General features: G+C 44.0%; 1 protein-coding gene across 2 annotated transcripts in view; it reads right to left on the reverse strand.

Moving 5' to 3' along the window:
- CAMK2A (calcium/calmodulin dependent protein kinase II alpha) overlaps positions 1–13475 on the reverse strand; it is an 89265-nt gene that overhangs the window by 31328 nt on the left and 44462 nt on the right. For both annotated transcript variants that reach the window (XM_066590390.1, XM_066590389.1), the window contains exons 9-10: positions 11397–11439; positions 7163–7203 (exon numbers count right to left, since the gene is read on the reverse strand). In XM_066590390.1, coding sequence (XP_066446487.1) covers positions 7163–7203; positions 11397–11439 — 84 coding nt within the window. The remainder of the gene's footprint in view (positions 1–7162; positions 7204–11396; positions 11440–13475) is intronic.

A 13475-nucleotide genomic window follows, 5' to 3' on the forward strand; every position in this document is an offset into this window, starting at 1 on the left:
CAGGACTCACAGGCTTTGTCTATGAGTGGGTAGAAAAAGTGGGACTCACAGGCTTTGTCCATGAGTGGGCAGGGGAAGCGGGACTCACAGGGTTTGTCTATGAGTGGGCGGGGGAAGAGGGACTCACAGGGTTTGTCTATGAGTGGGCGGGGGAAGCAGGACTCACAGGGTTTGTCTATGAGTGGGCGGGGGAAGCGGGACTCACAGGCTTTGTCTATGAGTAGGTGGGGTAAGCAGGACTCACAGGCTTTGTCTATGAGTAGGTGGGGTAAGCAGGACTCACAGGGTTTGTCTATGAGTAGGCGGGGGAAGCAGGACTCACAGGATTTGTCTATAAGTGGGCGGGGGAAGCAAGACTCACAGGGTTTGTCTATGAGTGGGCGGGGGAAGCGGGACTCACAGGCTTTGTCTATGAGTAGGTGGGGTAAGCAGGACTCACAGGCTTTGTCTATGAGTAGGTGGGGTAAGCAGGACTCACAGGGTTTGTCTATGAGTAGGCGGGGGAAGCAGGACTCACAGGATTTGTCTATAAGTGGGCGGGGGAAGCAAGACTCACAGGGTTTGTCTATGAGTGGGCGGGGGAAGCGGGACTCACAGGGTTTGTCTATGAGTAGGTGGGGTAAGCAGGACTCACAGACTTTGTCTATGAGTAGGCGGGGGAAGCGGGACTCACAGGCTTTGTCTATGAGTGGGCGGGGGAAGCGGGACTCACAGGCTTTATCTATGGAAGTCCTCAGAAGCTGGACAAATATCTGTCTGGGATGATTTAGTGAATCCTGCAGTGAGCAGGGGGTTGGACCAGATGACCCTGGAGGTCTCTTTCAAATCTACGACTCTATGATTCTAAGATGATTAGAGGAGGAAGAAGATGACTGAAGGAGGAAGAAGATGACTGGAGGAAGAATAAGAAAAAGAAGACGAAGAAGTAGGTGTGGCCGAAACAATCCACCCAAGGTTTGGGTTCGCGCCAAATTAAACCTTAAGCACAGTTCGTCCAGAAACAGGGTTTGACTATTTCGGTTCGCTTAACACTACTCTTCTTATATAAATGGAATGCATATCTCAGAGGGCCCAAATATGTATGTTTGACTAGTCAAGTCCCACATACAATAAAATCCCTTATCTGTACTCTATATTAGTATTCTCTAACCTGTGGCTTGTCATATATGGAAAAATTACAACTCTATAACTACTATCATGTTATATTGTGTATATATATATATATATATATCCTGATGATTAGTGTGTCAATCATGATACTTTGCAAGAAAAATCAATGTTACACACAGCTAAAGAAATATATAAACGTAAGTTAAAAATGGGGAAAATACAATAAAGAAGAAAGAAATCAGCAAAACATTTCTTCAGAGTACAAGTTGCACTGTAAATATGGATATTGCAGCATTTGTATTCTCTATGAGTAGTGGATGAGCAACAGATGGTGCCTAGTGCCGAACTGTAGCACTAAACACAAAACCCCAATTAAGGCTGCATTTTACAATATAACCAGCAGTGAAAAGCGTCTAATGGTAATGACAGTGAAGTAACGGCCTTCTGTAATTATCCCATCAGTGGCTTTCAGGGTGATATTGATTGACACCCCGGAGTCTTTTGTACATGTAATAACAGTTTGCTATGCAAAAGCATAAAAAAGGCAACAAATCCATCCAGCAGGTCCTGTAAATGTTATACTGGGGGGTCAGGATGTTTCTTTCTCCTATCAAATAGCTGCTCTCACAGTAGGGACTTGTAAAGAAGGGCCTGCCTAGGACCAAGTGCAAGATCACGAGAGGAGGTCCAGTGGTGGGCTGGAGATGACCACCAGGCACCGCTTCCTTTCAGTCTTATGCACCTTCTCTGCAGGTCTCCAGAACTGAAGCAGCTGATCGCACACCAACCCAACAGTCAGGGATTATCCTATAGGATCCTTTGTTTTTGCACAGGGTTTTTAAGAGGTTAACTCTCCCGCTTGTGCCCTCACGCCTAACTGGTCATTGTATACAGTCTGTATGTAATACTGCCCTCTGCTGGTGAAAGGTGAACATTACCTGGCAGATGGCATGTGCATGTATGTTGTACATATCTACATGCGTGTGTGCATAAATGCATGCATATATATGTGAGTGTGTGCATATATGGCAGAGTTAGGGCTCATGTCCACGGGCGGGTCGGATTCCGCATGCAGGAGACCACAGCGGAATCCGGCCCTGCCCAAGCCAGAGGACCGTGCTTGCCCGTCTGGGTCTTCTTTTTTCTTTACTGAGCATGTGTGCGGAAGTACCGGCCAACGCACCGCCACACATGCGCAGTAGAGGTTTTTTTTCAAACACCTGCCGCGCATCTGACGGGTTCCATTGACTTCAATGGAAGCCATCCGTACGGGAACTGCACTGAAATGGAGCATGCTGCGATTTGATTTCTGCACCCTTCAGTTGCGGATGCCCATGCTTCTCTATGGGCGCTTTGAACTGTGGATCCTCAGCAAGGGTGCCCCACACCGATTCTGCAATTCAAATCTGCCCGTGAACATTGAGCCTTAGGCCAAGGCAAAGATGAAAAAAGAAAGGTGAGCGCGTGGTTAGGGGCATGGATTATCACAAGATATGTTTTTATCTGTGTTATTTCAGTGGCCCTCATACTAATAGTGTCCTCTCTCAGTGACTCTAATAGTAATAGTACCTCCTCTCAGTGACTCTAATAGTAATAGTACCTCCTCTCAGTGACTCTAATAGTAATAGTACCTCCTCTCAGTGACTCTAATAGTAATAGTACCTCCTCTCAGTGACTCTAATAGTAATAGTACCTCCTCTCAGTGACTCTAATAGTAATAGTACCTCCTCCCAGTAGCTCCAGCAATACTGACCCTAGTAATAGCATCCCCTTTAGCAGCCCCAATAATAATAGCGCCCCCTCTAGGTACCTTCCTCTTAGGCCCTTCTCTGCCCAGCATCTGCGCTGCGTACAGTATTTGCAGGCATGCAGACCCCGAAGAGAGGGTGAGCTGCTGAGGTGTCCCATCCCGACCAGAGCTTCACAGTGAGGTACAGAGCTTGATGACAGGGTTGTGGCCCGGCCGGATGTGCACATACCAGGTAATTATTTATTACCGGCCATTAATGTGGCCAGTTAAAGATAAATACGGACACTGGACATTAGAGTACATTACCGACCAGGCCACTACTTTACCAGCTGACTGATTACTCTAGTCACAGTGTATATATATATATATATATATATATATATATATATATATATATATACAGCAATTCATAGTAGTGTACATTCCACTGTGTGTTAAAATCATTAATATTGGCCCCTGCGGACAGGAAGCTTCTTGTAGTTGCCGCAGATTAGATGGAGGTGCTGACATGTTCTGTCCAGCTGAGAGGAAGAGGTCATCGATTCATGCTGCTTGCGGCAAATTCTGACCTCCCATCCGCATGGCGCAACAGAGATCTAGATGCATCTGACCAGGAGAGGTTTTTGCACTGCACAGTGATACAAGTTTTGCACTCTTTCGCCCAATGAAGTTGTGCCATTCTGTTTCTCTTAGACACAATGGTGCTGGACCTGGTCGTCTGCTGTTATATCTATCTGTGCTAAAAAGCGACAAGTTGTGCATCAGGACACATTAGTTGGAGCTTCAGCGTTGTAAATGTGATTGACTCTGCCCCATCTATTCATCAGAACGATTCCTGACATCCTCATGTGACCCCTTTTGGTGACAAGTTGTCCACAAAATCCCCTTTCTCTGGATGTTTTTCTTAGATCGCACCATTCTCTGTATACTCTCCACAAAGCTGCATGTGTAAACCCCCCCGTGGTTGGCAGTGACATCCCGTCCCCGTCTAGTCTAGCACCGATGACCGGCCTCGTTGGAAGTCACTCCGAATGCTGGATTTTGCCATCTAATGTGGATTCACAATCCATGGAAAACCTGTCACGTGATTTTCTGCTCTCCGGAGTCACGCCTCTAATTTCCATACAGGAATACGCCAGTCGTGAACGGGCCGCGGCTCTGATGAAGTGGCCATTGAGTGCATAGTTTTGGCATTATCCAACATTATTCAGAGCTGACGGAGTAAAGCAAGACTGTAAATAGCTGCAAATCAGTAGATGTGAGTCACGGAAAGCTAATAGATTATATCATCGGAGGCGTCCGGCAATGGTCACAGCGCATTGAAATATGTGTGTAAAGTTTACGGTCAAAGAAGATATCTGTTCCCCGACCTACAAATCACAGATAATGACAGAGGAAAAAAACTCTATTAAATCATAAGCCGTAAATAACGAGATGTCTTTATAATTGGTCACACCGCTATGAGGTCACTGCTGCTTATGGAGGGATAGTAATTACCTATCAGTTCATTGAAGATTACTGCATCAAGGTAAAAATAACAACTCCATAATGCAATAAGTCCCTCGGATCTAATCAGGAATGGATGACTGGGTCATCTCACCACTAATGTGACAATTGGATATTTAGTATTTTAATCTATTTTCCACTAACGAAACACAATTTATCTAGTAGGATCACTGACCCTAAGAGGCCACAGTCATTAATGACATTCCCACATCTATCTATCTATCTATCTATCTATCTATCTATCTATCTATCTATCTATCTATCTATCTATCTATCTATCTCCTATCTATCTATCTATCTATCTATCTATCTATCTCATATCTATCTCCTATCTATCTATCTATCTATCTATCTATCTATCTATCTATCTATCTATCTATCTATCTATCTCATATCTATCTCATATCTATCTATCTATCTATCTATCTATCTATCTATCTTATATCTATCTATCTATCTATCTATCTATCTATCTATCTATCTATCTATCTCATATCTATCTATCTATCTATCTATCCATTATCTATCTCATATCTATCTATCTATCTATCTATCTATCTATCTATCTATCTATCTATCTCATATCTATCTATCTCAGATCTATCTATCTATCTATCTATCTATCTCATATCTATCTATCTATCTCATATCTATCTATCTATCTATCTATCTATCTCATATCTATCGATCTATCTATCTCATATCTATCTATCTCATATCTATCTATCTATCTATCTATCTCATATCTATCTATCTCATATCTCTCTATCTCATATCTATCTATCTATCTCTCATATCTATCTATCTATCTCATATCTATCTATCTATCTCATATCTATCTATCTATCTCATATCTATCTATCTATCTATCTATCTATCTATCATCTATCTATCTATCTATCTATCTATCTATCTATCTATCTATCTATCTATCTATCTATCTCATATCTATCTATCTATCGCATATCTATCTATCTATCTCTCATATCTATCTATCTATCTATCTATCTCATATCTATCTCATATCTATCTATCTATCTATCTATCTATCTATCTCATATCTATCTATCTATCTCATATCTCTCTATCTCATATCTATCTATCTATCTATCTATCTATCTATCTCTCATATCTATCTCTCTATCTCTCTATCTATCTATCTCATATCTATCTATCTATCTATCTCATATCTATCTATCTATCTATCTCATATCTATCTATCTATCTATCTATCTCATATCTATCTATCTATCTATCATCTATCTATCTATCTATCTATCTATCTATCTATCTATCTATCTATCCAAAATCCAGCAATGTGAGCGACTTCCAACAAGTCCCGGTTATTGGTGCTAGACCAGCCGGGGTCAGGGTTTTACTGCCAACCTCGTGTGTTTTCTCGTGTAGTGGGCTGGAGAATATACTGAGAATGGTATGACTGAGGAAAACATCCAGCAAGAGGGGAACCTGTGGAAATACCTATGAAAGGAGTCAGAAGAGAATACAAAGAATCATTTGGACAATCGGGTGGTGCAAAGTCCAACAAATTGCAGTTGAATACAATGCTGGTGCTGCAACTAATGTGTCAGGTTGGACAACTCATTCCTTAGCATAGATGGGCTATAACAGCAGATGATCAGTTCCAACACCAATGCTGAGAAACAAAAAAGTGAGACTCCAGCGGCCAAAAGATCGCAAAAAATCACTGAGCAGCGGGAAAACATCTCCTGGTCAGATGGATCCAGGTTTCTGTTGCCCTGTGCTGATGGGAGGTCAGAATTTAGTCTAAGCAGCATGAATTGATGACCCCTTCCTGTGAGGGCTGAAACACACTGCTGCAGGCAGTGTAGTTGCGCCTTAATGGAGGGAACTTCTTCTCTCTCGACAGCTTTTCAAACTCTGTGCTAATGCGTAAAAGTTTGAAAATTACAGCGGGAAGATAGCAGTTGCCCGATGTACTCGCTACATGTGGGGAAGATAGGCCAAGTAGTATTCATGTCTGAGAAATCCCAGTAGTAAAAACCAAACCAATGAACTCCTATTGAAATCAGTGGTTTCGTTTTCTCCCCTCTCGCCCGTGTTTTTGCCCTCAGCTGGTCAGAATATGTCAGATCCTCCATCTAATTTGCAGCATCTACAAGAAGCTTCCTGTCTACAGGGGCCGATATTCCTGCAGAACCATTTCAACCTCTGGTGGAATCTTCAGCACAAAGAATTACTGCGATTCTGAAGGCCAAAGAAGGTTCAATGTGCTATTAGGTGGGAACCTGAAGTCCTTACTATATATGTCTAGTTTTAAGTTTTCGACTGCTCATTTATTGTTACAGTGTGTGAACAAAGTGGACATTAGACATTGGCCATCAACAATAAATGACCAAGAAAAGGCCAGATTTGCTCTCATGATGGACCACGTAGTTTTGCTGTATCATTTTTTAGTCAGTGACCTGGTCATAGAGGCTTCAAAAGAAGTCAACATTACATGTCTGGTCATTTGTGGACTACTTGGTATCTGTACACATTTGGATGTGGCATTATCTAGTACCCATGGTCCAATAAAGGAGCGTTACTAGACCTTCAAGGAGTCCCATGTCATGTAAACACTCCCTCATAGGTCAAGTCCTTCTAAGGCAAATCCAAGGTGACAAACTCAATGACATGAAATCTCAAACATTATATGAAAAAACAATATCATTTCTAATAACCTATAAGCTTTAATACTCATCGCTAGATGTAAGCCATCAAAGCTGCAAAAAAATTGAAGTTAGACAATTGGGTCGATAGTCGGTAATCCCTTACCTTAACCCCATCGTTCTTCTTGTTACTGCCGCTTTTACCTCCTAGAAAGAGAAAGTAGGCAGTAAGAAGGCCCAGGCCAGGCGCCACAAGGATGCAGAAGATCAGAAGAAGCATAATGAGCTCCGCTTTGTTGTCAGGTTCAGAGACAGCTGCTGACATCGAGTCGAGGCGCTGGTCATGGATGTTTAGAATTAGGACTCCGAGGTTTACATCATCTATATAACCACCTTTGATATGAGCCTGACCATTTCTGATTAGACAGCTTCAACAAATATTAGATAGGTTCCTCTCTGGTAATCACATTCATTTGTAATAAACCTTCTTCTAGTTCCCAACCATCAGATCAGTTTTGTGGATCCATAGAGGTCCCGGTTATTTCTGGTGATGAGGCACAACTCTACGGGCAGTTGTGTTTCTACATCTCCAGTCTGTGTCCCTGAACGCCCAGCAGCCTTCCCTCTTCACTAATAATAGCCCCATAATGCTGCCGCCAACTATCCCACAAAGACAGCTGCACAAGTGCAGGATAAGCAGTTGTCCTTCTAGATCTTTCACTCCCTCGTATAATCCTTAAGTGTGTCCCAGCAAGTTTCATGGCTTGCTTCCAAAAGGAATTCTTCCCGGGGGATAGGACAGCAAACAGCAGATGAGTTTCGGAAACAGGAAGTATTGGGTTAATCTCTACTTCTTCTTGACAGGGGACTAAACTTTCGTATACTGTAGTAAAATTACTTATTTAATCTTTCCTTGGTCAACTCTGAAGCTTTTTGAGAAATTTTGTATACTGTGAAATGAAAGGAAAGACTTAAAGGGGTTTTCCAGGAGTTTTAAGAATTTTCTAAGAGCCGTGAATGGGCTAAAATAAGTCAGTAAGTTCATGCACTAGGCTGATTTCTGCGGGAAGTATAGAGCTCCATTCCCACTGTAGTGGCTAAGCTTGGTATTACAGGCCAAGATCCCATTCACTTCTATGGGAACTTGGTCGGCAATATCAAGCCTAGCCATTGCAGGGGATGCAGTCTACGTCCTGCAGAAATAAGCTAAATGCATGAGCACAGTGGACCAGTGAACAGCTGGAAGACGCCTGCTGGTCTACTATTGATGGCCTATCCTGCACCTAGGCTATCAATAGTTTACAACTGGACAATCGCTTTAAAAAGACCCCTGGTTCAGTGCAGCTTCAATAGTCTTCACCACTTTGGTCCTTAAAGCTCCTGTAGTGGTCACATGACATTCATCATTCACATGACCACTGCCTCCAATCCCATACCATTCAGACACTCAAGCCAGTAATTGGCTGCAGACGTCTGAATGGTACTTGACTGCTGCAGGACCTTCCAGGATTGGAGGAGAGAGGAACAGAGAAACTGCACTGCATCATGAGGCCATTTAAAGGGGTTGTCTAAGTAAAAAAAAAAAAAAACAACAGCCATACATCAAAATAACCAAATAAACTATATTCACCTCTCTTCTGGCCTAGGGAAGGAGTGTGCCGGCTCCCATGACAATCCTGGTCTCTGCCTACAGTGGAAGTCAGGTGACTGCTGCAGTCAATTAGAGGTTGTAGCAGTGTCACCACCCGTTCTCCTGGTATTAGCACTCACATCCTCACACCACGATGCCAGGAGTTCAGAACGGTGACTTTGCCACCTCTGGTTGGCTGCAGTGGGCACCAGACTTCTGCTGTCGGCAGAGACGGGGTTGTTGTGGGAGTCAGTATACTAGTTACCCGGGGGAAAAGAGAGGTGAGAATAGTTTATTTTGTTATTTTGATGCTTTGCCTGCTGTTTAAAAATTGCGCATTAAACTCAGACAATCCTTTTAAGTGACCACTTATAGCCACATTCATATCTGCACCGGCAGCTCCATTCAGAGCCTCCAGCATTGATCTGCCACAAAACCCCATGCAAATCTTCGAGCAACTTTCCAAAACCTGGATGGACTCCATTGTAGTTAAAGGGGTTGTCCAATTGTAAACTATCGATGGCCTATCAGCAGGATAGACCATTAATATAAAAACAACAGGGTTCAGTTGCATGGAAACCCACCAATCAGCTATTTACTGGGCCTGTGTGTTAGTGCATGGACTTGATTTTTGCAGGAAGCAGACAGCTCCATTCCCACTGCAGTGGCCAGGATTGGTATTACAGGCCCAGCTTGCATTGAAGTAAATGACACCTTTGCCTGTTATACCAAGTCTGGCACAGCAGTGGCAATAGAGCTGTGTAGAAATCAGTTCATTATAAGAGCACAGCAACCTAGCAAACAGTCAATTGGCCAAAGTCCCAGCATCAGTAGTTTACAAGTGGACAACCCCTATAATGGGGTGCTGTATACTGGATAAGGTGGTTCAGGTATTTTATTGTTTGGCACCCAAGTACAGAGCTGAAATTTGAAAATGTAAAGTGTGGATGGAAAAGGGGATTTAGTTTCTTATTTTAGCCCATTTCCTGCTCTTAGGCTGGATTCACACGAACGTATATCGGCTCGGTTTTCACACCGAGCCGATATACGTCGTCCTCATCTGCAGGGGGGGGGGGGGGGATGAAAGAGCCAGGAGCAGGAACTGAGCTCCCGTCCCCCTCTCTGCCTCCTTTCCGCCCCTCTGCACTATTTGCAATGAAAGGAGGCGGGGCGGGGGTGGGACTAAGTTTCACGATTTAGCCCTGCCCCCTTCCCGCCACTCCCCATTGCAAATAGTGCAGAGGGGCGGAGAGGAGGCAGAGAGGGGGCGGGAGCTCAGAGCACTGCTCCTGGCTCTTCCAGCCCCCCCCCCCCCCCTGCAGAGAGAGACGATGTGTATCGGCTCGGTGTGAAAACTGAGCCGATATACTATCGTGTGAATCCAGCCTTAGGAAGGTTTCATAAAGTTCTGGAAAATTCGTCCAAATGGCTGAAAATTGTTACATGTAAACGCGGGCATTGTGCAGTTTTCATTTGAACGATGGATTTTAGTTAAACTTTAAATCTATCGTTCAGCCGCTGCAAGACTGAGCAAATACATTCCATTTGAATGTATTTCGCTCACCTTTCAAAAGACTGCAGGATGCTCTCCCAATGGTATTTTATACTAGCCGTTTGTATGCACAGCTGGGCGGGTGTTTAAACACAGGCTGGGCTCTGCAAACAACTCCTGCAGGTCCCTTTAGATGCAAATGAGGATGATAAAGTGTTAATGGACATTAAACCATTAACACTTTATGCAAATACATCGCTAAATCTTTCAGTCATTCAGCAGTTTGAAAGATATGTGTAAAAGGACCTTTAGGGACAACTTGTGATCACCATATCAGGAGAGTTTTGCTTATACAAGATGTTTGTCCTAAAATGATAATATTGACCTATCCTCACTGAGAATCTGCCACTTGGGATCCTCAGTGATCAGCAGATCATCCGACCTGCTGTCAATGCAACAGAGGTCAGAGATGGCTTCAATCACTCTCATTGATATCAGTGGCAGCAAAGCTGCCTCTGAGACTTCCTGCTTCGACCCCAATCACGACATCTGGCCATATTGCACTGACAACAGGCAGGATAATCAACTGATCATTGAGGACCTGAATGGTGGATTCCTGGCAATTAACTATTGAAGACCGATCCTGAGGATGAGCCATTAATAATAATTTCCTAAAAAAAAAAACCTTTAACTTCCATATTATAGAGCCATAAGAGGTGTTTACTATGCAGGGATCTGGAGCTCACGTGTTGAGCAACTCTGTACTTTGCAGGCAGTGTAAGTATCAGGTTCCTCTCACATTAGAGCAGATTTTTCTGTAGAAGACTATGTGTAGTATGAAGCCCTACGAGTCAGGAGAGAATATCAAAGAGGAACCATCATGGTGGAGGACTTCATTTAACAATAAAATCTTCATCACCATGACATGGAAGCTCCTGCCCCCACAATGGGTAAGTTCCAGGGTCTGACTCCTTATAACATGTTGGTCAGGGTCGGTCATTTGCTTTACTGCAGTTGCACAAGGTAAGATAATCAACATCTTGTAACTCTTTGCGTATAGCAGAGGCCTCATTCTCCAAAGACACGAGGTCTACCAAGACAGGGGTTGCTCTGAGCATCTCTCTGTTTCGGGACATAGTGGGGTGTCTCAAGCAACAGACCACGCTTTATGACGTTCACATGCCCTAATAAGGCATATGAACAAGGGATGTCATCTTGGAAAGGGGAACTTAACAAGTTCATATTGTATATTTGCATATGAAGTGGGTCATCACTTACCAGAAAAGTTTCGAGTCGCCAGCATTGTGGTCAAAATAGCCCCCTGTATTAGAGACAAAAGTTACTTATAATTACTGTCTAATAGCTAAAACACTTGAAGACACAGTTATAGAAGAACCATCATGCAAACCTTGCAGACAAGAGGGGACAGTTATTACTGGTATTGAGCCAAACTTCTGGCATACTGTAAATAGAACCTATTTTTTGGCTCAGCTCAATGTAGACAGATTTACTATTGATTTGTGCCAAAAGGAAAAATGTTACACCTCTCACTCAACTACTGAAAAATATCTATAAAAAGCAGTCCCCCGGTTTCCGGGCAAAATCTTGTCTCAGGACTAGAGGTACCCGCAGTTGTAGTTCACTTCTGTTCTTGAGATCCGCCAGCTTTGGGTCTTGTTTTCAGCCATCCAAGATGGTCAACACGATCCTCAGGTAGTGGCCTGAAGTACATATATCTGTCCCCACCATAACTGTCATACATGTCATGACCTTCATGTGGATGCTTTGTGCAAATTGTCTTGTCTTTAGTTATGTGTAATGCACGGCTGTAGCATGTAAGAGGTTAATGTCTGTGAATGTCTGGGATATGTCTGAAAATTGTAACCAATTGTCATGTCACGTGAGTATGCAAGTTATAAATATAAGTGTAAGCCAAAGGTTCTGGCTGTCTGTCTTTGGAGATCCTTGTCTTCAACGGTAGAGTGAGGAGGGAGAGTGCTGGCTGCATGGAGGTACCTTCAACCCTCAAGTGGGGAAGAATGGAAGCTGAGGAGAGGTACCCTGATGTTTCAACTCCAGGACCCCTACCTTAAGTGGGAGTGAGAGAAGGAGCCGCCATGCAGTGTCCAAGTGTCCACCTGCAAGTGACTGTCAGTGGAGTGTTGTGTCCACCTTCGGTGTGTGTGTCCAAGAGTGGAGTCATACAGATAACCCAGCCTGCAGGCCTGGTGTCATCCTGTGTCGCAGAGCATGTGTGTCCAGGAGCGGAGTCATACAGATAACTAGGACTGTAGGCCCGGTGTCATTCTGCGTCCCGGAGCGTGTGTGTCCAGGAGCCGAGTCATACAGCTGACTAGGACTGTAGGCCCGGTGTCATCCTGTGTCCCGGAGTGCGTGTGTGCCCAGGAGCAGAGTCATACAGATAACTAGGACTGTAGGCCCGGTGTCATCCTGTGTCCCAGAGTGCGTGTGTGCCCAGGAGCGGAGTCATACAGATAACTAGGACTGTAGGCCTGGTGTCATCCTGTGTCCCGGAGTGTGTGTGTGCCCAGGAGCAGAGTCATACAGATAACTAGGACTGTAGACCTGGTGTCATCCTGTGTCCCGGAGTGCGTGTGTCCAGGAGTAGAGTCACACAGATAACCTAGAATGTAGGCCTGGTGTCATCCTGTGTTCTCCTCCCTTACCTCGTTGAACTGTTATTCCTGCACTGGTGTGTGAAGTTGTAAGGTGGAGAAGTAAAGTTCCAGTCACTGTCTGTTCCTAGTAATTGAGTTTTTTTAATTCAACTGTGTGTGGACTTTTATGTGCCTGTTGGACATCCAACGGAGTAAAGGAACGGTGGTATCACCCATGACAACTCTTCAGGCCAACCACACCACTTATTCAGGTAACCGCTGTCACAGCATTGCCTCGAAGAGGCCTAGCGGTGCCTTGGCTGAGGTTACACATGTCCCTCACAGGAGGAGTTGGTAGAGCCAAGGTGACTACCCTGCTATCTCTTCAGCGTGTGCCTTGTGCCTCCGTCGTTGCACTCAAACTAATTAATCCCTACAGTGCATTGGTAGAATTAGTCTACCAATGCATTATACCTACTCTTTGACAGGCTAGAGCTATTCATATGTTCAGCACTGTCCTATCAGACAGCAATGCACAGTGTGCAGTAGATAGTTGGAAAATAACTATGGCCATCTTGGGCGGCGAAAAACAGGATCTGGAACTGGTGGATCAAAGGACAGCAGACAAAAACAACTGCAGATAATATACCCCACCTGCCTTCCTTGTCCCAGAACAGAATTTTGTTGAGAAACTGTAGGGTTGCTTTAAGGCTCCCATAGATATTAACCTTTAGTTGTC

The sequence above is a fragment of the Eleutherodactylus coqui genome, chromosome 2 (assembly GCF_035609145.1).
Source record: "Eleutherodactylus coqui strain aEleCoq1 chromosome 2, aEleCoq1.hap1, whole genome shotgun sequence".
Lineage (NCBI taxonomy): Eukaryota > Metazoa > Chordata > Amphibia > Anura > Eleutherodactylidae > Eleutherodactylus > Eleutherodactylus coqui.